Source organism: Pholcus phalangioides, unplaced genomic scaffold (assembly GCF_987345545.1).
Source record: "Pholcus phalangioides strain wild (caught in Gottingen) unplaced genomic scaffold, Ppha-v1.0 ptg000007l_1, whole genome shotgun sequence".
Taxonomy (NCBI): Eukaryota; Metazoa; Arthropoda; class Arachnida; order Araneae; family Pholcidae; genus Pholcus; species Pholcus phalangioides.
The window spans coordinates 23143376-23170906 of NW_028301600.1; the positions used below are offsets into that span (position 1 = coordinate 23143376).

Genomic DNA, 27531 nt, shown 5'->3' on the forward strand with positions numbered 1-27531 from the left:
AAGCCTATTTTTGGGAGAAAATAAAACTGACTGAATATTCGTTTTTATGTAAGCCTATAACTGCATGTAAAACTGAATGAAAAATTGTATCGTTATGGAAAATTCAACCAAATAACGAAAAAAAAAAAAATGTATATGTACAGTATATAATTGTGTAACGAAAAAAAACACGACAGTGATATTGGCGGGGAAAATTTCTAGGATATCGCGCCAGAGTGTCGTTGCCGTTGCTATGGATTTTTAATAATGGTAACCAATATTTTTTTATAATTTAAAGATTTTAAACAAGTAAACATCGGTTCAAAATGATTTTTTTTCAGTATTTTTTTCAAAATCATAGAAAAAATTGAAATATTCTGTATAAAGGTTCATCTTAAACCTCCGATATATGAGAACTATATTTTGCGGCGAAGGAATACACTCTCTACCTTTCTCTTCACTGCAAAGTTAACCTGAAACAGACTATAGGATCTCTATCTCCCGTATTTCCACCGATAAAATATGGTAAACCTACGTATACCAATTTTTTTTCCGTGACCGACATACCACGGTCACTTTCCCTCGAATAGATGAGTTAACCGGCGCTTTATACATTATATTTTTTGTTCATAAATCCGTAGATGCAAATTTCGGTTACTTCAAGACAAAATGATATCGCATAATCCGCATTTGCAAGTTCCATTTATCAATGATGAAATATTAACAGTAGAAAGACGGAACGGGGGTCTTTTTGACCCTGCACGCTGTTTAAGCTTACATATCTCTGCTAAGAATAAACCGAACCATTTGGAATTTCTGGACTTTTCCTGAATTAGCATGTTCTTATTGTATACCAAAGCTTCCTTTCGTTACCTTTTTGAACAACGAAGCTACGAGCGGATAATATACCTAGAAAGACCGAAGGGGGTCATAGTGACCCTTCCTTATATTCTAGCACATTATGCGGTAAATACTACTATCGTCTTCACAATTGATTTCTAAGTAGGTTATAATCATTCTGAAAGTCTTTTTTGCATTTGACCTTGTGTGTGACCTTTCTTTTCCTCTCATTCTTATCTGCAAGTGTCGTCAGCAGGTGTGTCATTTTTGGTTTTTGTCAAGCATTCTTGCCATATTATCCGTTAAATTGTTTATTCTGGGACGTAGAAAATTTGAGTGCATGTGATCTTTTCAAACAGTTAGTTTAGAACATAGTTTCCCAAACTTTTTGTTCCATCGCCCCCTTCTTCAGATAAATTTTTCCCTCATCACCCCCCAACTCAAGCGAACCCATAGGATCCTATGTTATACCCGTGGCTTCCATCACCCCCTTAGCCCTTTCTATCGCCCACCAGGAGGCGATATTGCCCACTTTGGGAAACATTGGTTTAGAATGACGAGAAAACGTATATTTACTGAAGAAATACTCCAGGAGATGCAAAGATTAGATGAGAGAAACTCTGGAAGCAGTTATGATGAAAGTGCAGAAGAGCATAGATCTACCCCATGTCGAACTGTAGTGAAGAAAGTAGCGGTTCTGATGACGAAGATTTAAATCAATATAAAATTATTTCTCGGGCGCGGTAGCCCAGGGGGTCTATTACGCTCACGTCGTTATACAGCGAGGTCGTTAGTGACGTCACGCCCTTAACGCAAATTCTCAACGAGCCTCATAACGCAAATCTCAGCGACCATCGTCAAAAACTTGATTTTTCTCAGCAGAACCAGAATCAGAACCAGAATAAAAATTTTAAGGGGATGCCTGGCCCTTATGCGGGTCATATATTCCCCATACAGGCTGGGGGCTCGTCGCGTCCCCCTGATGAAGGGAAAGACAAGAGAGTAATGTTTGTGTTTTTATGTAGTGAATGTATGTGGGCAGCTGGTTTCTCAGCAACCAGCGGTATGTCGTTATCTATTTTACGAAAAACTCCCTGGTCCGAGAGTTGCGTTAGCTCCGAAAGGGATGGACCAATCGGATAATTTGATCCGCTGCTGATAATCATCATCACTATCAACGAGTGCTGCAGCACGTGCGTTATTATTATTTTATTTATTTGTACGCGTTAGTGTGTGTTGGTTGTCCCTAATTTTCTAAGCTGCATTTTTTTTAATTCATCCGGATTATTTTTATTTTCATCAAACATTTGAGAAAAAGGTAGGCTATGCACGCACATGATACTGGCGCGGGGAAATTTTCTAAATTATTACGTTTAAAAAATGATTTTCTATTGAAGTTCAATGATGTGATGAATTTCCAAAACGACTATCAAAAATATCATATCTTACCATGTTTTTAACACATTTATCTACTGTCTTGATATTAAGTCAAAATCAAGAACAAGTAACCTTTTATTTACATCATTAATTAGAAAATTGGTTTTCTTGTTTCACACATGAAAATGAAGTACCACCAAATTTACACTGTTGTTGACATCTTTTTTATACTCCGATCAGAAAATGCACTCAAGGATTAGAAAAAATTTATTTGTTGATTAATAAAATTTACTTTGATTTTTTATAGTGTACTTAGTGCGCAGAGTATAGTGTGTGTGTAATGGTGTTTACTGCATTACGCTTCTGTGTACTGCACAGAAAGTAGCAATACTTAATTGATATCACAAAATATCAATGTTATTAAACGAATTAAGAAGGGGAAAATCTGGAGACGTTTAAATATATATTAACGTCGATTTTGAACGAGATGTAAAAAAAATATTATAGTGAATTTCTTGAAAACATCGCGGTAGAGAGATTTACCAGTTAAATAATATTCTTATATTGAGATGAGTTTAAGATTAGAATAAAGGCATTTACATGCAAGATTTAAAAAAAAAACCGTTTTGTAGAGTGATTTATGTTTGTACCGAGTATAATAATTTATAACGATTTACCACTATGAATAATTTTTTCCAATCAGTATGTGTACAGATAACATTTTAAACGATAATGCTGTCTCTAAATCATGTTACTAAATTAAGGAACGTAATTCAGAGAATTATTATTCATTATAATGAACAATTTGATAAATTAATAATGAATGAATAATTTCCAATTCTAACTAATTTGTCTCCGTTGCTCTCACCTTCATCGAAAAATGTACGCGCGAGCGGCCATGTTTATTTCCGTAACGCGAACATAACGAGTGGTCTCCGGTTCTCGTTAGTTAACGTTTCACGTAGCGATGTCGATAACGAAAATCGCTAGTAACGATGTGAGAAAAATCAACCTTTAGCGATGGTGACGTAAATCTATCCCACAATGCATCGCAAACCCCAAACACGTTTGAAACGCGGGCATAACGACATGAGCGTAATAGACCCCCAGGTCGATAAGATACTCGCCTAAAGTACCAAATGATGTTTAGAGGTGTCGCGAGTTTGATACCCGGTTCGTCTTTGTCAGAAAACTTTCCTGGCACAGGGGTACAACAGACACGGCATTTTGACCGCATGAAGTCCCCCATTGAGGAGTTAGTGCACCAACCTCTCGATGAGCTTAGAAACAAGCTTGCCGTTCGGAATCGGCAATAAATTGTAGGTCCCGGTCTAATTAGCTCTCGTGTGCAGAAAATGACCGTGGTGTGACTCATTATAACTCGTTGAAGCCACAGAAACGATGTAAGAAACTGCAGCAGATGGGAGCATATGGAAAATCATAGAACCTTCCTCAACTTTAGGATGTCGAGGATCGCAAAATATATTGAGAGAAAATCAAGGCCCCACATTTTATGCGCTCAAAAAACATAAATGAAAGTGTTCTGGGTTCGTGACGCCTTATTTTCTGCGACAAAATGATTCGACATATACAGAAGCTGAAGCCCATCGTCGTCTAAATGAAACTTCTTTGTCAGTTTCTTTGCTTGAACTGGATGCAACGATATCCATTATGTATGCAAGAGGTGCAAAAAACTTCCTACTGAATTCATTGTGGTCGTCGAGATTTGGGGGTCCTCTATTTTTTCCCCAAACAATGACAAGATATCGTTTCAAAGAAATTTTGAAATTCATGTGATTCGATCTGACCAATTTTCTCTTGCATGTTCACTATGGATTTCATTCATAGAATACAGTGCGACTTGCTACAAATCAGGGCCCAATCTAACTGTGGACGAACAACTTCTACCCTCAAAAACAAGTTGTCCATTTACACATTATATCCCAAGTAAGCCAGACAAATTTGGGATAAAATTCTGGCTTCTTGCCTGCGTTGATTCCAAATATATTCTGAATGGACAGAAAATCAGTTTCGATTACACTGGGACAGATAACACCAGACCAGCAAATCAACTTGTCTATGAACATATAATTCGATCAGTCAAACCTTATCTAGGAGAACGTCGAAACAAAACAACAGATGATTATTTTACATCACTGAGATTATGTGCATTTTTGAAAAGGACAAGCTTGGTTGGGACCATTCAAAAAGACCGTCGTGAGGTACCTCCAACTGCAAAAACAGGAACACAGGATCTATACTCGCGATAGTATTCAAAACTGGAACTGATATCACGCTGACATCTTATCAGAGAAAAAAAAAATTAAAAATGTTCTAGTTCTGAGTTCACTTCAGAACTAGTTTCTGAGTGAATTCGTGAACGAAAACGTGAAAAAGACCCCAGAAACAGTTGCCTACAATAACGAAATTAAATATGGAGTCGACATCGTGGATCAAATGGTGCGATTATACATTAATAAGAATGGAAGTCGTCGCTGGTCAATGCATGTTTTCGGAAAAAATTACGAACCTCAACAGATCCTTTTTCACGAGAGCGAAAGGGGAAACGTTTCCGGAAAAAAATGGCGAAAATTCTGCGACATTCTAATTCGATGAAATTGTAATATTTTATACCGTCCCTCAACAGATCCTTTTTCACGAGAGCGAAAGGGAAACGTTTTCGGGAAAAAATGACGAAAATTCTGCGAAATTTTAGTTCGAAGAAATTGTAATATCTTATACCGCCCCTCAACAGATCCTTTTTCACGAGAGCGAAAGGGAAACGTTTCCGGAAAAAAATGGCGACAATTCTGAGAAATTTTAATTCGAAGAAATTGTAATATTTTATACCGCCCCTGAACAGATCCTTTTTCACGAGAGCGAAAGGGGAAACGTTTCCGGAAAAAAATGGCGAAAATTCTGCGACATTCTAATTCGATGAAATTGTAATATTTTATACCGTCCCTCAACAGATCCTTTTTCACGAGAGCGAAAGGGAAACGTTTTCGGGGAAAAATGACGAAAATTCTGCGAAATTTTAGTTCGAAGAAATTGTAATATCTTATACCGCCCCTCAACAGATCCTTTTTCACGAGAGCGAAAGGGAAACGTTTCCGGGAAAAAATGACGAAAATTCTGCGAAATTTTAATTCGAAGAAATTGTAATATTTTATACCGCCCCTCAACTGATCCTTTTTTACGAGAGCAAAAGGGAAATGTTTCCGGGAAAAAATTACGAAAATTCTGCGAAATTTTAATTTGAAGAAATTGTAATATTTTATACCGCCCCTCAACAGATCCTTTTTCACGAGAGCGAAAGGGAAACGTTTCCGGGAAAAAATGACGAAAATTCTGCGAAATTTTAATTCGAAGAAATTGTAATATTTTATACCGCCCCTCAACTGATCCTTTTTTACGAGAGCAAAAGGGAAATGTTTCCGGGAAAAAATTACGAAAATTCTGCGAAATTTTAATTTGAAGAAATTGTAATATTTTATACCGCCCCTCAACAGATCCTTTTTCACGAGAGCGAAAGAGAAACGTTTCCGGGAAAAAATTACGAAAATTCTGCGAAATTTTAATTTGAAGAAATTGTAATATTTTATACCGCTCCTCAACAGATCCTTTTTCACGAGAGCGAAAGGGAAACGTTTCCGGGAAAAAATGACGAAAATTCTGCGAAATTTTAATTCGAAGAAATTGCAATATTTTATACCGCCCCTCAACAGATCCTTTTTCACGAGAGCGAAAGAGAAACGTTTCCGGGAAAAAATGACGAAAATTCTGCGAAATTTTAATTCGAAGAAATTGTAATATTTTATACCGCCCTTCAACAGATCCTTTTTCACGAGAGCGAAAGGGAAATGTTTCCGGGAAAAAATTACGAAAATTCTGCGAAATTTTAATTTGAAGAAATTGTAATATTTTATACCGCCCCTCAACAGATCCTTTTTCACGAGAGCGAAAGAGAAACGTTTCCGGGAAAAAATTACGAAAATTCTGCGAAATTTTAATTCGAAGAAATTGTAATATTTTATACCGCCCCTCAACAGATCCTTTTTCACGAGAGCGAAAGAGAAACGTTTCCGGGAAAAAATTACGAAAATTCTGCGAAATTTTAATTCGAAGAAATTGTAATATTTTATACCGCTCCTCAACAGATCCTTTTTCACGAGAGCGAAAGGGAAACGTTTCCGGGAAAAAATGACGAAAATTCTGCGAAATTTTAATTCGAAGAAATTGCAATATTTTATACCGCCCCTCAACAGATCCTTTTTCACGAGAGCGAAAGAGAAACGTTTCCGGGAAAAAATGACGAAAATTCTGCGAAATTTTAATTCGAAGAAATTGTAATATTTTATACCGCCCTTCAACAGATCCTTTTTCACGAGAGCGAAAGGGAAACGTTTCCGGGAAAAAATGACGAAAATTCTGCGAAATTTTAATTCGAAGAAATTGTAATATTTTATACCGCCCCTCAACAGATCCTTTTTCACGAGAGCGAAAGAGAAACGTTTCCGGGAAAAAATGACGAAAATTCTGCGAAATTTTAATTCGAAGAAATTGTAATATTTTATACCGCCCCTCAACAGATCCTTTTTCACGAGAGCGAAAGGGAAACGTTTTCGGGAAAAAATGACGAAAATTCTGTGAAATTTTAATTTTATGTAATATTTTATACCGCCCCTAAAGAGATTTGTTGGAAGAAGATATTTCATACTTTGCCTGGATTGTGTTTAGGCATTCTATAGAATGACTAGTCATTCTATAGAATGCCTAGGCAAAGTATAGAATAAAACCGGTATTTCATACTTTGCCTGAAACGACCAGGCATTCTATACAATGCCTAGGCATTCTATAGAATGCCTGCATTTCATACTTTGCCGGTAACATATACACATGATAAAATATTATACGATGCCCATAAAGATTACTTATGGTTGTCTTATTCTAAGAATGGATAGCTTCTCGATTTACCCCAACATGTTTATCGTATTTCTTTTTAAACGTGTCAATTGTGTTACAATTTACTACCTCCGGGGGTAAGCTATTCCATTTATTAACAACCCTATTGGAGAAAAATTCCCTGCGACACCATAACCTTGCATTGTCCCTCACCAATCGATACTGGTGTCCTCTTGTAAAAGCAGTCGATTGGCGGTGTACTAAAAGTTCATGGTCCATCCTATCCATCCCATTGAAAATTTTGAACACTTCGATCATATCTCCTCGACACCTGCGTTCATCCAATGTAAACATATTCAAAAAATGAAGTCTTTCTTCATAACTCAAGCCCTGTGTGCCAATAAGGACACGCGTAGCTCTTCTCTGTACCCCTTCAACCAAGTCTATGTCCCTCTGTAGGTATGGTCTCCAAAACCTTACAGCATACTCCAGTCCAGGACGAACTAAGCCTCGAAAAAGAGGAAGAATGACTTTAGGAGAACGCGAAGAGACCTTTTTGAAAATGAGACCAAGCATTCTATTCGATTTTTTGACAACCGCTGAACAATGTTCAGAAAACTTAAGTCGCTCGTCAATGAGAATTCCCAAATCGGTGACTCTAGTTGCATCCGGGATAGTGACACCATTCAACTCGTAAGAGAACCGTTGGTTGTTCGAACCAAAATGAGCGACCATGCACTTATCTACGCTAAACGTCATGCTCCATTCATTTGCCCATGCTGCAATCTTGTTTAAGTTGGTCTGGAGCAACTCCCTATCGCTTTCATTCCCGATTACCCCCATTAGCTTCACATCATCTGCGAATTTGCTAGTAATTCCATCGATACCCTGATCGAGTTTATCGATAAAAAGTGAAAAAAGTATGGGGCCAAGGACACTTCCCTGAGGAACTCCACTTGTGACGTCTGTCCAACCAGAGAATTCCCCGTTCACCATAACTCGTTGCGACCTATCTCTTAACCACGATTCTATCCAATTCAGCAAGTTGCCCCCTATTCCAATCTCGTGTAAACGCTTCAAGAGTTTGCCATGTTGGACCCGATCGAATGCCTTCTGGAAATCAAGGTAAACAACGTCGACATTTTTGCTCTTACCCAAAGCCTTAGTCACGTAATCATAGAAGCAAAGGAGGTTAGTTACACATGACTTCCCCTTCCTGAACCCATGCTGATTATCCGACAATACATTATTCTCGTCTATCCACTTCACAAACTGCCTTTTGATGATAATTTCCAAAATTTTCGAGAGGGAGCTCGTCAAACTCACTGGACGATAATTAGACACCACTTCTCTACTACCCTTCTTAAATATCGGAACAACGTTAGCCAGTTTCCAATCTCTCGGGACGATACCCTCAGCAACACTACTCCTGTATATCTGTGCGACTGGCCCCAACAATTCATTAGCACCTTCCCTGAGAACCCTGGGATAGATATCATCTGGTCCTGGTGCTTTGCTTGCACATACATTTCTTAGAAGATTTAGGACCTCCACGTCTTCCACTTGAATATCGTTGAGCGTTTTATTACCCCATGCAACACCCGTATATCGAATATCATTATCTCCATTAAAAACCGACGCGAAAAAGTCATTGAAAGCACTACACATGCCTACATTGCTCTCTACTTTTGAGCCTCCTATCGAGAGGGGGCCAACTGTCCCCTTACATCCATTATTGACGTATCGAAAAAATGATTTTGGGTCAGAGCCAATGTTATCTGCCAACCTAGATTCAACTTGCTTTTTACTATCCCTTATCGCTTTCTTCAACAGTCTTCTTTTATCAGTAAACAATGATAGGTCACCTCGTCCACTTTTATACTCTCTGAATGCTCTTTTCTTTTCAAGATAAAGGTTCCGCACGCTATCCGTGAACCATAGAGGGTGTGATGTACAAACACGCTTTTTTCGAACAAAATGTATGACGTCGTGCAAAACAGAGGACAGCTTCGTACTAAATTCTTCCCATTGACTTACCACCCCTACTGATTCCAACCGGTCTTTGAAAACTTCCGCTAACCTTCTTCGCAAAACATCAAAGTTAGTTCTCCGAAAACAAGGAACCAATCTTTTGTTATCAACCTTACCCGAGGAAAAGTTACAGTGAAATCTGACGATACGATGATCACTGGAAGAAAACTCTTCCCCCACCGAAACATGTTCAACTAGATCCTCAGAACTAGTAAGAACTAAATCCAAAATAGCAGTACCCCTAGTGGCTTCTGATACATGCTGATACAAAAAATTTTCGAGCACCAACTTAAGAAAGTCTCTTTCATACTGATTTCCAGATGAAAGGTTCTCCCAATCAATACCCGGGTAATTGAAATCCCCTAGTATGAGAACCCTCTTTCGCTTACACATGTAGGAAATTTCATCGTGCATTTTGGCGATATAATTTTGATCCCTATTCGGTGGATTGTAACAAACCCCAACAATAAGCTTATGACGTCTTTTGTTCTCAAGTTCAACCCATATGGTTTCAATATCACTTCTCTGTACGTTACACTCTCTAGCCTTCAAACATGATTTCACGTATATCAACACTCCACCCCCTTTCCTATCAGATCTATTTCTCAAAAAAGTATCGTATCCGGAGATGTGTAAGAAAGATTCATCCCCATCGTTTGCCCAAGATTCTGTAATGGCTATAAGATCCAAGTCCTCCACAACTATCATAGTTTCTAAAAAATCTTTCTTGTTACCCAAGCTCCTGGCATTTATTAACACACATTTTAATTTGCCCGGTGGTTTGTTGTCAATCGAGAAGCCATCCAAGTCAGAGGTGGGTAATTCCCCGTCAGTACTGTTGTGATTATCATTAACTAACCCGCATTCCCGACTACGTGGTCTGGGAGTAAAAAACCTGACCTAAGACTATCGTAAACCTCCCAGACCCCTCTCTTATTTAGATGGATCCCATCCGAACGAAGCCACCTATCGGTAAATGCGGGAAGCTCCAAGAACGTGACCCCAAGTGAGGAGCAAATGTCCTTCAGGCCTATATTGAATTGGTGGATCCTACTCCTATATCCCCTACTACCCCTTGGCAGCACTGGAATCACTGCCACATCTGAACCCCCCTCCCTAGCGGATAATAGTAAATCCCGGTACTCTGACAGAGACTCACTAATATTCGCTCCTACCTGATTTGTTCCCACCCACAGAATCACCCGCAAGGGCAACTTTCGGCGATGAAAAACGTCTCGAACGTTGCCAATCTTCCCCCCAGGAAGACAACAGCGCTCGAAACCCCGAAAATCCCTACACACTCGGTTCCCAAGTTCCCTAACCATAGAATCGCCGATGATTAAACCCCTATCACTATCCCCCTCTACCTCATCCACGACCACCCATTCGCCCTCTAAAATGTCGTTGTTCGTGGAGATTGCTTCTTCATCAACAGGTGGCTCGACGACCAGAGGGTCCGTTATAACCGGACCCTCTAGCACCCTAACTTTTTCCCGTAAAGCTTCGACCTCGTGTTCCAGCCTTTTTCTATCCAAGCACCCCTTACAATTGAAACTATCAGCTACTATACCCCTAGACCAGGGAAACCTCCCGTCGCAAGCTCTACACAACACTAGTCGAGGTCGAGGCATACTAACACTATTGCTAAAGCTAGATAATAATAATAATACTTTACAATACGAAAATGAGAAACGTTAACTGGAAATTAAAATAATGTAAAATACATTACTATGCAAAATATACGTAAGAGATTATACGAAAAAATTACGTAAAGTAGAATGCTCAGCACTAAATCACGAAGAATAAAATAAATATGTATATAAAGAATACAACACCCTCTAAAAAAAGTATTAAGCTACGAAGTACAATTTATACTTATTAGAATTACAACTCTAACTAACTATCGACTCTAACTAACTAACAACTTAGCTAACTATCTCAAAACACTAACACTACAACAATAGGCCCAAATGGAAGGAAAACAACGTTATTGAGAGTACCCGGGAAAAAGTATACACTGTTTGCTAACACTAACGTCCAAAACCTACGAACTTATATCAAAGAAGCGAGCGAACCTGGCGAAAAAACAACGAAAATGAAATGCGAACGAGAAAAATAAATATAAGTCGATCGAAAATACACAACGAAAATTTAAAAAAAAACGAGAGCAATATAAAAAAAAAAAAACCACTTATCTCACAATCCAACGTGCGCTAAAAAAAAAAGAAAATCACCGCAGAATATGACCCAAAAATAAACAACACGCTAAGTAAAACTCACGAGAACGAAGAAAAACACAAAGAAAGACACAAAATGGCGCACTGGCGTGTCGGTGAGCGGAGCGCGATAATAGCACGTCCGTTCCCAACGACGGCGAAGACGATTATAATGTTCATGTCTGGGGATTTTGGTGGCCAGCGGAAGTGTCTAAAGTCAGAAGAGTGTTCCTGGAGCCACTTTGTAGCAATTGTGGACGTGTGGGGTGTCGCATTGTCCTGCTGAAATTGTCCAAGTCCGTCGGAATGCACAATGGACATGAATGGGTGCAGGCAAGGGCGTAGCGAGGGGGGGGGGGGACTTGGGGGTCTGGTCCCCCCCCCCGAAATGAAAGTGGTCCCCCCTACGCCAGAAATCAGACAGGATGCAGGTGCAGGTGTTCAGACAGGATGCTTACGTACCTGTCACCTGTCAGAGTCGTATCTAGACGTATCAGGGGTCCCATATCACGCCAACTGCGCACGCCCCATACCATCACAGAGCCTCCACCAGCTTGAACAGTCCCCTGTTGACATGTAGGGTCCATGGATTCATGAGGTTGTCTCCATACCCGTACACGTCCATCAGCTCGAAGCAATTGGAACCGATGCTCGTCAGACCAGGCAACGTGTTTCCAGTCCTCAACAGTCCAATGTCGGTGTTGTCGGGCCCAGGCGAGGCGTAAAGCTTTGTGTCGTGCAGTCATCAAGGGTACACGAGTGGGCTTCCGCCTCCGAAAGGCCATATCGATGATGTCTTGTTGAATGGTTCGCACGCTGACACTTGTTGATGGCCCAGCATTGAAATCTGCAGCAATTTGCGGAAGGGTTGCACGTCTGTCACGTTTAATGATTCTCGTCAGTCGTCGTTGGTCCCGTTCTTGCAAGATCTTTTTCCGGCCGCAGCGATGTCGTAGATTTAATTTTTTACCGGATTTCCGATATCCACGGTACATTCGTGAAATGGTCGTACGTGAAAATCCAAATTTCATCGCTACCTCGGAGATGCCATGTCCCATCTCTCGTGCGCCGACTATAACACCGCGTTCAAACTCACTTAAATCTCGATAACCTGCAATTGTAGCAGCAGTAACCGATCTAACGACTATGCCAGACACTTGTTGTGTTATATAGGCGTTGCCGACCGCAGCGCCGTACTCTGATTGGTTCCATATCTCTTTATTTGCATACGCATGCTTGTACCAGTTTTTTTGGCTCTTCAGTTTAATATAGGCCTATTATTATTAAAATTCAATATTGAGATTCAATGTACCAATTCCATTTTATACAGATTCTTAAAAAACATTTTACAAATAAAAATATGGAATCACAACCTAAATTGTCTGATTAAAAAGTGAAAAATTAGCATGATTTCAGTAAATTATAGAAAGGAGATTAAAATTATTAAAAAGGCGATTAAGACATTGAAATTTGGAGCATGTGGTTTCTACATTATTTTCATATTGTTTCGTGGATTAGTTTCCTCACAGGTAATGTGGGTAATAATTTCTACTTTTTTTATCTTTAGGGACCAACTGGAGCTCCAGGTGCAGCTGGTCAAGCAGGTCTCAAAGGTGATAAAGTGAGTATGATATGTATTAAAGAAGGCTGTTCTGTGTTTTCATATTAAAAAAAAGAACTTGGTAGTTCTTTACAACATAGAATAGTCATTGTAACTATATACAAACAGTGAGGCAAAACAAGCATTAAAATCTGTAGACCTGAACCACACAAAATCTTATCTCAGTTATTATTGACCTTCTGAAAAAAGTACCTTCACGGTCACACAGTGGACTTATGTATTTATTCCTTTTTGCATATTTCTGTGCATTATTGTAGCTTTGTTATCTGTCTTATGTCAGATGTGTTCTTTGTCATGTGTTCTGTCTAATGAAAAAAATTATGTGAATGAAGTTAAAAAATGCTAGCACTTCAGCAGAGCGCAAAGCAACTCAATTTTGATAAGAAATGACTGCTATAGCTTGGCATTCTGGCAGCTGTCTGCAGTCTATAATTTTATTTATATCTTTAATGTCAAACACACATCTTCTAACATAGAAAATAAATAAAACCATTCCATTGACTCTGTTCAGTTAGATATATTTTTCTAGGGAGTGCTGAGGAAAATATAATCATTTCCCCTTCAATGTTTCAAGAGTTAGCCTATATGAAAATAAAATAGTTAGATTAAAACTATAAATATTATTTCCTCCCATAACTCCACACCATCTGCCTATAATTATAAATCAGATTATAGATTTGATATTGAAAAACTATATATATATATACTGAAGTCTAATGTTTATTTATAAAAATCCTACTTGGTTTGAAATCAGGCAATGCCCTATATCAAGGTTTTCAACATGATATTATACAACCTAAAAAAGCATTAACCCAAAAGCAATTCATATATTACATAGATTTGGCTCCATTATATTTTAATAACCTTCCAAATGAAATAAAATATGAAAATGAATTAAGAGCTTTCAAAAAACGAATTATTAAGTATATTAATCTTTTATTACGATAATAAATTTCTTCTCAGCCCCCAGTATGCAGTGTTATCACACCAAGGCCTCTATAATATGCGTGTCTATTTGTATATTTTGTTTAGTAAAGATGAAAGATGATCTTGATGATATCAAAAAACACTTGATATTATGAAAGTGTTTGCCACTACTGAAAAGTTTATGTTGTATACTCTGGAGCAATCAAGCCATCTATTTTTCTTTTCTTTCTTTCTTCAAAATAAATTATTATTCTAATTATAATTGTTATTAAATTAATTTTGAAAAATAATAAAGAAATATAATTGGCATAAAAATATTTTTCTTTAAATTTTGGACAATATGTAAGTATCCATTCACTTTTCAGAAGTCTAATACAGAAGAGAGGGGAAACAAATACTGAAAATTTTCTTCAAGAAAATACAGTGAAATTTTTTTTTCAATAATAATAATTTTCTATAAACTTTTTATATCTTGATATACTTAGCCACATAGGTGCCGGAACCTGGAAGCCGAGGTTATTTGATCCCCTCCCCAAATAAATCATGAATGTATGATACAATGCAATGCATCATTCCACCTCCTGCGTATGGAATTGAGTCCAATCCCCCAGGACAAATAGCAATTTTCAGCCTCCTCAATGTTTTTTTCATGTCTCACTTTGTCAGATAATTAATTCTCATGTTTTTCTCTCAAATATTATAGTAAGTTTTTTGACCAATTCTTGTTCCTGAGCATGTTTTAAACTTTTACAGGGTTCCCAAGGAGAACCAGGTCTACCAGGAGCTGTAGCTCAAGCTGGTGATCCTGTACGTGAATATATATTTACTTTGGGAGTATTGGTTTCCAACAAATATTTAAATTTTATTTTCTTGCACCATGTTTCAACATTATTTTTTCATTAGTTTGTCAAGTAATTGTATCATTAGTTTGCATTGTGTATTTCTAATGGGAACCTTATTGCTTACAGGGATTGCCAGGCCCTCCAGGACCACCAGGGGAGGCAGGACAAGATGGTCAAAAGGTAATAAAAATTTATGCTCCGTCTCAATTTTTTTAAACCAGACCAAAAATATGACTACTTTGGACTCAATCTCTGAAGGGTGTTCAGAATGAAGCTGAGTGCCTGCATGTAAGTCCTAAGCAACATTCTAATTGGTTGCATTCCAAATTAAGTTACCTGATATTAATTTATCCAAATTCTCTCGAAATTTGCTCTCTGAAATGAGCCTAAACTGTGGTGATGCAATTGATGGCATTGGTTTTTTTTAACATTGATTAATACATTTTTGAAAGATCAAACATATGAGTCTTCAATGAGGTCTATGTATGCCAGAAATGAAAATTTAAAAAAGCTTAAAATTTCTACTTTTTTTTCTTTCAGATATGATAAATATGGTGAGAGAATCATTTGAAAATTCTCAATACTTTTTCAGTAAAAGTACCTTTTTTGATTACCAGTGTAATTCAGTTACACTGATAATCAAAAAATGTACTATGAAAAAAAAACATTCATTCCATTTTCTTTTTCTTGTGTCACTTACCTTGTATGCATATCCTCATGGCTAGGCATCATATTTTAAAAAAATTCTCTGAAACATTTGGTGATGTTCCAACAAGCTCAATTTTTAAAGATGGCAAAAAAGCTATCTTGGCTAGAACAAATAAGAATAATTGCTGAAAAAGTGCAGATTAACTCCATATAAAATTAGAAAGAATAGGTCTAACATACTGATTAACAGTTTCTTGAAACTCAGCAAATATTATTCTGAGTATAAAGGCATTAACTCCTTTATCAAAGCGGTGCAAAATAACATCAATAAATGAGATGTGAACAAAAAAAAATGTCTGCAGTGAAAATTGTGAATGAAATTAGTAGTTTCTCCCCTGCATCAACCTTTATCATTGGTTTCTTCTTTATTGCACTAGATTATCCTTAAGCAGTATAATGGCTCAGTCCCAATTAGATTTCGATGACTATCTTTACGGTAAAATTATTTTTTTAGCGAAACATTCAATATGTCTTTCTTTTTTTTCTCAATCTTTACTTTTTTTAAACTTATTGTTTGGTTGATTGACAAATTGAATTTTAAATTTTAAAAAAATTCATACCTTTTCTTTTTGTGTGTGGAAAATTCTTTCAATATTTTTTCCCCTGAGTTGAATATTCAGTGTTTTTTTATTTCTGTGTTTAGTAAAGATTAAACTTCATATTTCAACAAACAATTTGTAAGTTTGCATCATTTAGTTTCATTGATATTTATTATATGTTGTAGGGTGTTCCTGGTCCTCCTGGTCCAATGGGACCTATAGGCCCTTCAGGACTTCCGGTAATTTATAGTTTTGTTTTACCTAATTTAAGTTTTGCTTTATTTGAAACTTACAAAAACAAAAAAATCTTTTATGCCTAAAGTATAAAAAAAGTTTTCTTTTTATTAACAGCCTTTAATTACTACAAAGTGGCTTATTACTTTTGTGATGCTGCATTTTAGACAATCGTTATATTTTAGAGTGTTTATTTTGTTTTTTTATGTTTCAGAATTTTTTTTTATATTTGGATGAATTTTTATAACAACTAACATATATATTTTTTGCTTATTCTTAGATTTTGTTACTTTTGCTTTTCATTTATAAGTTTTCTTGTTTTCTAGGGTCCAATTGGTCCTCCAGGTTTACAAGGAATTGAAGGAGAAATGGTACATTATGATTTCTAACATAGGACTGAAAATACGCATATGCAGATTAAATTTTTTATTAGAAAAAAGTACATAGAAAATGCAATCCAGTATCAGTTTAGTCTTAATTTAATAAAATTTTGAATCTAAAGTAATATGAAAGATTTTATTCATTTGACACAATTTATATTTTAATGTTACTTCTTAACTAAAGACATGCATTCATACTCGTATATTAGGTTATTACAAAAATAATTGATGTTTTTCCTTTTTCTCTATCTGCTCATAGGGACTACAAGGTGAAAAAGGTGACATTGGACCAACAGGGCCAGATGGATTGCAGGTATTTTACTCTCATAATCAAAGTTTCACTTATGTTTTTGCTGCCTGTGGGCTGTACAAATTTTACCGCCCCCCCCTCCCATTTCAGTCCCCATTTCAGTCTAACTTTTTTACCCCCCCCCCCTCCACCCTTCCCAAGCCATTACTAATAAATCATAAACAAACAAAAGACGAAAAAATGGTACTTTATAGTTAAGCCTAAATTCTACTTTTCTGTCCTGCATTCTATCCTATTCCGATCCATAATGATTGCCGTATAACGGGTGGGGTGCTCAACCTCCAGTACATAGGCATCTACACATTGATGAAAAACACTGATAAATTTAATTGCAATGTATGGTGCATACATTTGAATATGAAAATATCTCAGCACCAAATCAATGGTACCGAGATACTTTCTTGCGTACTTGGTTATAGTCTAGCAACAAAATCAATAATGCACACATTACATAATATATCTATACATATTATCTTTAACCGCACATCCTAAAGTGTATTTTGAAATAATGAAATACATTTTCAAAATTGTTTCATGAACCAATTAAAATTCTAGATGGGGCTCGTCAGTGGTTTGTGCACTCATTGATTTAAGTGCTTGCATTACTTGTGTGAATATACAGAGTGTCCCACAATCACCTGATGGTTTTCAAAATGGAAATAGCAAGAAAACGGTGACAGATATTAAATTCATTCTTGCTGAATGTAAATGTGCAAAGTCAGGAATTTCAGCTACGTCATTCATTTTTCAAAGTGTTGTGTAGTTATATTAAAATAAAAGTTTTATTAAATAAAAAAATTAACTTTTTATATAGACACTCTGTGCCCAAAAACCCAGTTAGAAAGTTGTTTCCCTGTCGCTTCTGAAGCCAACGAAGAAATTTCCACGTTTCTAAGTACAATATTCACAGAGGTACAGTATCTGAATTCAAAAATCAGAGAAAAGTTTTGAAAGAAGTGTTGTCTGTTAGTTTTTGCTGCTTTTTTCCAAACTTTCCTCAGATTTTGGAATCCAAATATCTCAGTGAATACTTAGAAACAAGGAAATTCTTATTAATCAAACTGTTTTTGTTCCTTCCATTTTTGTTCTTTTCCCTATGCTACTTTTATATTGAAAGCTACATAATAAAAAAATATAATAATACAAAGATTATGTAAAAAATTCTTTGAAAAGTTAATTTAGTATTTAAAAGGTTAGAATAATACATATTTTATAGATTTTCTCATGTTATGCCAAAATCAATTTTTGTGAAAATGTTTTGCATGATAGTCAAAAATGAGTCACATTTAAAATCAGTGATCAAAAATATATCATGAAACTCCATGGTTTCCAAAACTCTGCATGTTCATTAGTTTCCAGGTAATTTTCCAAAATTTCAATTCTACTGGTCTGAATAATCAAATTTATTATATTAAATTGATTCTAAATACAAATTAATATGGGATTTACTGAGGGGTAATTAATTTTTTTTATTAAAATTAAAAACAAAATGAGAAATAACTAATATATATTTTATTGTGGCCTTTTGTTTCTATATTTCATTGCGTATATTTTTTTTTTGTGGTACATATAGTTCAATACAGTACCCTATTTCTTAGAATAATCACCACATCACGCATGCGTCGCTGTATTGGAAAAAAAGAACCATCAATATATGACATTTTGTTTATTAACTTAACATAAGGCCCACATCCGCCTCACATTTCTGATATAGAATTTATTAAATTCTTATTTTTAATTTCGGAAATACTTGCTAAATGCTTAATAATGCTTGTCAAATTCTTGCCAAAATTAAAAATGTTACTCTGTTAACTGAGAGTTGAATATCATGTGATGCAGTAGGCCAATCTCTTTGAAATTGTGTTTTTTGAAACAAAAATGAACATATGCATTGCATCTCTCTCAGTGTAAGCACCACCAGTCTCTAAAATTGTGTTTTCAAAACAGAGACAACGCTATGCTTGTTCCATGAAATATGGGGATTAATATAACATAACAATTAAAATACTGTGTATATGTAAAAGACACTATGTCCATTTTCGCCAATATTGCAATGATGCTATTAATTTGCTGTATTTTCATTACACATAAGAACATCCAAGTCCTATTTGAATAAATAACAGAGATATTCACTTTAAAAACACTTAAACGGCTCTCTTGTAAAATTCCCCTCTTGGCACATGGTGCCAATTATCTCCGATATACAGAAATAATTCAAACTGCAAATGCAAAATGTAAACTGTTCACCTGTCATGTTTGTTACTCATCTGAAAAGCAAGTAAAACAGGACAATATAAAGATTGCGGAGAAAACACGATTTAACTGTATTAAAACCAGGATGTGTGAGTCAACTTCATATGGTTTTGCATCCAAAATGAAACTGAAATACAATAAATATTCCTTTTTTACTTTAATCTCTTAAATGAGCACTAGCTCAAACTTTTTTCAATTTATCAATGTATCGTATAAAAAATATGGGTCTTACGCCTTATTGAATACAAGTGTTATATGGGATTCCAAATTACCTAAGATTGAATTGTTGTGATTGTTCATAAATTATCATTAAAGAAAACTCTCACAAAATACAAAACGTATTATCAGAAATGAGTAAAAAGTAAGTGATATTTGATATTCACTTACTTTGTTTTCGTCAGGAAAGTATAGAATGAAGGAGTTTTTTTCCGTTTTGTTAGTAATCTTGCGTTTATAATCAATTGTAGTTTTGTAATACTGCATACAATTCATAAAAATAAAAATGTGGATTCTGCCAAGCTCCACATTTGTACCCCCCCCCCTTTTTTTCAGGAAAACGTCACAAGAGGAGAGCTGTCCATATAGAACCAGTAAACGAAATCACGTGACCCCGCCTACCATTCTGTACCATGATTTCTTTATATTCCAATTAATGACTGCAAATGGATGTTGTTCTGGATTGACCAGCTTCATCCCATCTCTGTTCCCAAACAAGTTTTAAAAAACCGTATTGTAATCGAATCCCTTCTATTTATATCCACTTAACACTGTCTCTATCCCCCACAGATGGTCAACCATAGCCCAAAGACTCTCACCAAAGCCCCAACTGGCACCAGTAAAAGCATCATTGTTGCAGAAGATTCTTTCTCATATAGCAGGCATCGTTAAAATTAGAAGATATTTTTTTCCCCCTCGTATTCAGAAAACCTTCTTAATCCACACAGCATCTCCAGCATTACAATAATTATAGAAAACATTTTTAAAATCTTGTTTTGAAGAATGTCTATTCTTTTTATACATTTTATTTCTTCCACATTTTGAAAACGTTGACCGTTGAGTTTCTTTATCATCTTAAAGAAAAAAACCCCATAAAATTACATCAAGTAAATAGAGAATTGTTGGACTACTACTACTACTAAACCAGACATGCACCTTGTCCATATTCCTCTGTGGAACTTCTAATGAATTGGTACATGTTGGAATGTGTGTGTGTACGTATAGTGAAGTTTGTTTCTGTGTAATGTTGGACTATTGTGTTTTGTCATGTGTGGGCAAAAAAGAAAAAAAAGTGGCATATCTTTGATCTAATGCACTGGACTAGTCATTTAGGTAAATAAAAGTGGAATGAAATGTGTTGGAGCAGCTACATGTTAGTTCAGACTACCAGAGATGTTTCCAGCAATTATTAAAATGTTGAGACGTATTGAAGAGCACACTTTTCATAAGTAGCATACTTTAAAGGAGAATATTGTCTTGTATCAGTAAGCGATACATATTTTTATTATTTTGATCTTGCATATATCTCATATTAAATTAATTTGATACATTATAAATTATTATAGTGATATTGTGAAAATCAATACACCTGTACTGTTACAATCACCAAGTTTCGAATAATTCTGGTAAAAGTCAAATTTTTACTTCCCATGATATTTATGATTTCTTATTGCTGTTAAATGCTCAATTTTTGTGTGTGTTTGCGCATATTCTTTTTTAATATGTGTATGTATCAGACAATCCTTGCAATTATAGGGCCCTCCTGGTCTACGAGGACAACGTGGGCCAATCGGACCAGCTGGTCCTAAGGTAAGTAATATTTTTCCCATATTTTGTTGTCTTGATTCTAGTCTAATATTCTGAAATACTGATAAAATAGTTGGACTTATTGCTGAATATCAAAAATATAATGCATATTAACATCATCTAATGCTTTATTTCAAGTGTTTTTCCATCTATAATGAAACTATATTGTATTTATATTACCACACCATGTATTTATATTTTCACCTAATGTTTTAATTTATTTTCCAACTAACTGTGGTGTTGCAGATGAATAAAAGTTTAAACTGTAAACATTTACATTAACATGATAAAGAATTTACCATATATATTTATTGCTATTATTTATACTTGACTTTTTTTCTCTAGGGAGATGCTGGAGATACTGGACAAAGAGGACCCGAAGGAGTGAGAGGGCCAGTAGGACCTTCTGTATGTGAGAATAAACTACTGTAATTTTTTTCTGCAAGTCGCAATTAAATTTTTTGTGATGTTCTGACTTGAAGATAAGTTTGAAAGATGATTGGGGAAAGTTCCCACTTTGTCTGGCATGGTATGCAGACAGCAGTGCTGTATCTCAGGATTGCTATAAGATATTTGGCTAACTTTAAGCCATCAAGAAAGCACAGCATACAGGCCTTATAATAATTGCAGGTGCTAACTCGGCACCCATGTTAGTTATGTTTAGTTTGAATAAGAAGAAAATATTTTACTTCTTCATATTGTGTCACATATTCTAGTAGAGAAAATATATATAGTGCGAGAGAGAAAAACACCTATATAACAATGCTCAAGAGACTACATAAATGTATCGTTATAAAGGAGTTATCTTTATAGATGGAATATATGAACAATATGAAAAGCATATTGATCCAGATAGTAATATCGTTATTACTCTCTGGCTATTGCTGTTACTTAAGGTGTTGAGGTGATTATCGCTATAGAGAGTATCATTATAGGATTTTTGCTGTATATGTTACAGATATAGGCCTCTAAATTATATTATATGTATATGAATACTTAGCAACTCAAATCTATACTTTTGGGTGGTTATTGTTTTACTTGGAAGCATCCTCATATGCTATAGTACTTCTGATATTACTTCGCCAAGAATAGGATTTATATGAATAAGATAATATTAGAAATAGTGTGCTCATGAGTGTGTCTGTGGAAGTTCATGTGATATAACTCTATGCTTTTTTTCTGTGCAGAAATTTCTGCATTAATTTGTCACTTGTTTACTTTTCAAATAATGCCATATTTTGTTGATAGTTTCTAATAGAGTGAAACTAAAAATTAGTTTTATTCTACCTTTTATGACCTCACTGCACTTTTTTCTTTTATTTTTTTTAACAGGCCATTCTTCATTATCTGATTTTTTCTAAAAGCAAGTTGCTCATTTTTCTACTACAAAAGATTTTGATATGCCCTAAATAAAAATTTTTCAAAGCGTGTATATACCATGGGTGCACAAACTAGCCCATTCAAGATTTTTTTCCATCCTGCATATCATCAAAAAATATTTTGTTACATTCTCAAATATTATACAGAACGTGAAGTTTAATGTTCATATGGCTGGCATTACACTGTAAAAGTTTTATAAAACTTGAGAAATGCAACCAATAAGCATATGAGTTACATTTCATGTAACCAATAGGATAAACGCAACCAATAGGATGAAACCAATACACCATCAATCGACTGCTTTAACAAAGAGACGCCAGTATCGATTGGTAAGGGACAATTCTAGATTGTGGTGTGGCAGAGAGTTTTTCCCTAATAGGGTTGCTAATAAATGGACTACCCCCAGGGGTAATAAATTAAACACAATTGACATGTTTAAAAAGAATGTGATAAAAATGTTGGGGTAAATAGAGAAGCTATAAATTGTAGGTCCCGGTCTAATTAGCCCTCGTGTGCAGAAAATGACCGTGGTGCGACAAAAATGATCAAATAGAGAAGCTATTCATACTTAGAATAAGACAACCATAATCATTTGTTTTATTACCAACCATAATTTTTTATTAGGTGTATTTTAGAAACATATGAGAGGAAGAGAGAGATGCTGTATTTTAGAAACATTATGACATCTATATTTGCTATAGACATCATTTTCTCAGCCACCTTATTGGGCATTTTGCCTGTTGTGGCTTTCTATTTGTATAAATATTTTTTATGGACATTGTATAATATTTTATCATGTATATATATAGTTTTAGCTTTTATAATTACATTTTCAATGAGGGGGGGAAAGGGGTTGCTGTATTTTAGAAATATATGCCATCCATATTTATTATGGACGTCTTTTTCTCAGCCACCTCGTTGGGTATTTTGCCTGTTGTGGCTGTTTATTTGTATTAGTTGTTTTTCAAGTTTTGTAAAAGTTCTTTTATCAAACTTTTATAGCTTACTTTAGTTTTCAGTCTCTGCCTAAGAAATAGACTTATATGAAGTATAATATATATCAATTAATTATATAATAAAATATCAATATCAATTAACGCTCAAAGACCTATTCATCTTATCAAAACAATGACTTAGTATTTTGATATCCATATTTGGTCCTCCAATAAATAATTTAGGTTTTGTACAGCCTGCAAGCGGAAAAGTTTGTGCGCTCGTGATATATACAATCAAACTTCAGTATCTCAAAGTGCTTCTGGCAATTGATATTGCTTCAAGTTATAGAGCTTTGATTTGTGAGAATTAGACACAAGAGATAAAAATTACTTTGAGATATGAAAAATGTGAGTAATTTTGATTTTGAGGAAGTTTGACTCTATTTGCCAAAAAAAATTCTATTTGTTGTGTATTTTGTAATAAATTATTGGATAGATTATTGAACTTAGTTTACAAACACAGTTTTCAGTATAAACTCAATATATTCAATAGTCTAGCAGTTCAGCTAAAACCTGAATACTAAAAATTGAACTAAAACTGTTTTTCTAATATAATCGATCTTTCACAAATTATATCATGTATTATACCATCATGGATTTTTTTCATATCCATACACATTGCACAGAAATTTCTGTTTAAATGCTAAATTTGGTGTTTTATATACAGTTTGTATGGGATTTTTAACTGTTCAATCTAAAACAGCAGTTCCCAAATACATTTAGTTGTGAACCCTCCAAAAACCTTTTTCCCCCCCCCCCCCATTTATAGCAGCAGAAATAACAGTCATCTGTCATTGAAAATGTTCTCGCAAACAATGGAGAACATTCTATCCAGTAATAGTAAATGTGATGTGATAGCAATGCCATATACTGAACTGCAAAAAAAACACGTTAAACAATGTATCATACTGCTATCAAGAGAGGCACTACTAGAACAATTTGTCAAATCATAACAATATCACTATGATTGGGAAACACTGATCTAAAATATGACAATTTAGGAGAATAATATTTTATTTATATATCCATAGCTATGGTGCTATTATTTATAAATATAAGTAATGCAAACACAATAAGATAATTCATGAAATATATGTTCTACATGACTTATTCACATTCCAAATCATATATATTTACTACACATTTTATAAACTTAAACTTATTTGTATTACATATGCTTTATCTGAAGCACAAAGCATGAAAAAAAAAAAAAATTAAGTGCTTAATGGTCTATCATTTTTTCTTATATTTTTTGTTCAGGGACCACCTGGACAAATAGGACCACCAGGACCTCCAGGTTTACCAGGATTTTTAGGCTCTCCAGGACCTGCTGTATGTTATTTTTTGTTCTTTATCATGTGCTCTCCTGATCCTGCTTTTAAAATATGATTTAAATTATACGTAACATTAATGTACATTTTATTTTTCAGGGACCTCCAGGTCCACCTGGTCCTCCTGGCCCAGCTGTGAGTACATATTTACTGTGAAGTTTCTGAATAGATATCATTTTCACAATATCCTTCATCTTTATCCTTTTTCATGGCCTTTTCGTCAAAAATCAATTCAACATTATTTAATGTTTGAGATAACTTCATCTATTTTCAATGAACTTATAACTAATGTATGAAATTATGATCTTAATTCAACTTTGTCAATCAATTAAGCTATTTAAACATTGGGTTTAATCGTTGAAGATCAAGAAAGATTTCACAAACAAGATTTCTGTCATTAATTGTGAAATAAAAAACAGGTACATTTTTTTCAATGTCTAGTAATGTTGTTTTTAATATCTTCTTAGTGGAGTGGCACTGCAAGTGAATATCGTATTGCTGAAAGTGTACAAGAAGTTCCAGGACCACGTGTAAGTTATAATAATGCATTAAAACTGGACTTATTGATTGTAGTAATTTAATTTTGCATTTCATATGTTCTCCATATCCATGGGTGGAGATACTGGGTTTATGGGGCCAATCCCCCCCCCCCCCTGAGCATCAGTGATTGGGCCAATTCATCTAATACATGATATTAGATACCAACATAATCATCATGTCCCCCCCCCCAGAACTTCAAATTTATCTCCGCTTATGCCAATAGCTCAAAACTAAATTCAGAGTCTTACTAAATTCAGATACTCTATCCTGTACCACTAGGGTTTTATGAAAATCTTAATGTGTTTTAAATATTGTATATGTCAATAAATATTAATGTGGGTTTTTTTTGCCTCACATGCTTTTTCCTATATATACAAAATTATTAATGAAGATTTTCACCCTTGTGTCTTCTTATGTGTTTTACACTGATACTAATTATACATGTTTTGAACATTCTTTAAATTTTTCATGATACAAAGCTACTTCAAACTTTTAAAAAATTATGCTTAGAACACATTAAAAACAGAACAGTTTATATACAGACTTTGGAACACAACAGATGTGCTTGAAATGCTTATTTTTGTAAATATAGTTCCCATACAATGCATTTTTTAAGTATGTAGAGAGACATTTTTCCCTACTTTAAATGGATTGTTAGTATTTAATCATTCTCTCTCAATGCTCCAATGGTATATTAATAGCATCAGGTATTTCTGCAATACTTTTTTAATAAATTTTGTCAAAAGACTAATAAAACTGGTTTTGCAAAACACGGATAATATGGTTATAAATGACTAATTTTTTTACAGTAATCATTTTTACAGTAATCTCAGCTGTGTTTATGTTATTTTGACTACAAAAAGTTTTTTGATTAATTTGGCTAAGAAATTCATCAATTGTTATGTTGTTTGTCCAACCATTAGGGATATGATGGAGTTGCTGGTCCACCGGGAGTTGTAAGTATTTTTCTGTTCCATATTTTACATATACATCATCAAAATTGTGAAAAATTCAATATGTGAAATGCAAAGCAGATTCTTTCCGGAATTTTTATTTTGTAATCACCACAAGTTTTATCTTTTATAAGATAATGTGAAATGCAGTTTCTAGTCTCTACCAATCCTATCTTTCAAAAAACTTTACAAGTTTTTTTCAAAACTTTTTTAGCTTTAAAAAAATTTAAAAATTATAATTATTACAAAATAAGATCAAATAATCAAATCATTAAAAAAGGATTTCTAACAGAGAAATATTACAGAAATTCAGACACAGAAAAAAATTTACAAAGTTACATTTACAAATAACATTCTTTAAACACGGTATTACTGGTTTTTTGTTCTTGTTGAGTATCAAAGTATTGAAAATGAAATTGAATTGAACAATATAAGTATTGAAAATCTCATGTTTTTCCCCCTTCCTTTTTCCAAGGAAAAGTTGTAATTAAAGTATGAGAGGAAGGTTAACAAGAAGCAGTGAGAAAAACAAAAAATAGTTATTTAATAAAGTTAAATTTCATTTCGAAAATAAGCCATGTGTAATGGTTGCATTTTATAGTCCAATAAATCCTACAGAAGTAAGTATGATTGGAGATGCCTCTCAATTGTTATTTCTATTCTTAATGTTATAAGAGAACATATCTATTTTGTATTGATATCAAATTTGGAGTATTCTTTCTATTATAACAATATAATATTAAAAAAAATCATGATCATTCATTTTATATTGTTTTCACTATTTAGCCAGGGGAAAGAGGTCCTCCTGGTGAGAGAGGATCCTCTGGTTTGCCAGGTTCAAGAGGTATGCCAGGTCCCCCAGGTGTACCAGGAGTATCTGGGACACCAGGAAATAGAGGTCAACCAGGAATGCCTGGCTTGCCTGGGCCACCAGTACGTAGATAATTCTAACAGGTTATTGAAAGCATGAATTATGAATTAAAAACAGCCTTTCTTTCTTCGGAGAATTGTTGTTTTTTTTTGATCATATAAAATGTATAAAAAATGTTGGAGTTTGCTTTTCATTTAAATGCAGTTTTTTCAATTTTCATGTTTCTGACAATTTTTTATGTGCTGTATATATGTTACTGCCAAAGCCTAAAGTTGGCCACTTCGCGAAGTGGCCAGCCTTGTTGACCCAGCCAATGCCTGAAATTTGGGCTTTCACCGGCCCCTATATGTCAATTCCTATACATCCCTATGCATGTATCACTAAGATATTGGGTATTGACACTGAAGAAAAAACAACTGTGTATGAACAAAACTGAGTTATAAAGGAAAATGTTTTTGAATCAATGGTATTTGAAAATTAAAAAAAAATGCCCATT

At 34.8% G+C, this 27531-nt stretch overlaps 1 protein-coding gene across 3 annotated transcripts in view; it reads left to right on the top strand.

Annotated features, from left to right (window-relative positions):
• The window catches only part of LOC149085075 (uncharacterized), a 137460-nt gene that overhangs the window by 101303 nt on the left and 8626 nt on the right, over positions 1-27531 (top strand). For all 3 annotated transcript variants that reach the window (XM_089232858.1, XM_089232857.1, XM_089232859.1), the window contains exons 24-36: positions 12916-12969; positions 14650-14703; positions 14865-14918; positions 16171-16224; positions 16546-16590; positions 16859-16912; positions 20915-20968; positions 21311-21373; positions 24601-24672; positions 24771-24806; positions 25139-25201; positions 26135-26167; positions 26951-27097. In XM_089232858.1, coding sequence (XP_089088984.1) covers positions 12916-12969; positions 14650-14703; positions 14865-14918; positions 16171-16224; positions 16546-16590; positions 16859-16912; positions 20915-20968; positions 21311-21373; positions 24601-24672; positions 24771-24806; positions 25139-25201; positions 26135-26167; positions 26951-27097 — 783 coding nt within the window. The remainder of the gene's footprint in view (positions 1-12915; positions 12970-14649; positions 14704-14864; positions 14919-16170; positions 16225-16545; positions 16591-16858; positions 16913-20914; positions 20969-21310; positions 21374-24600; positions 24673-24770; positions 24807-25138; positions 25202-26134; positions 26168-26950; positions 27098-27531) is intronic.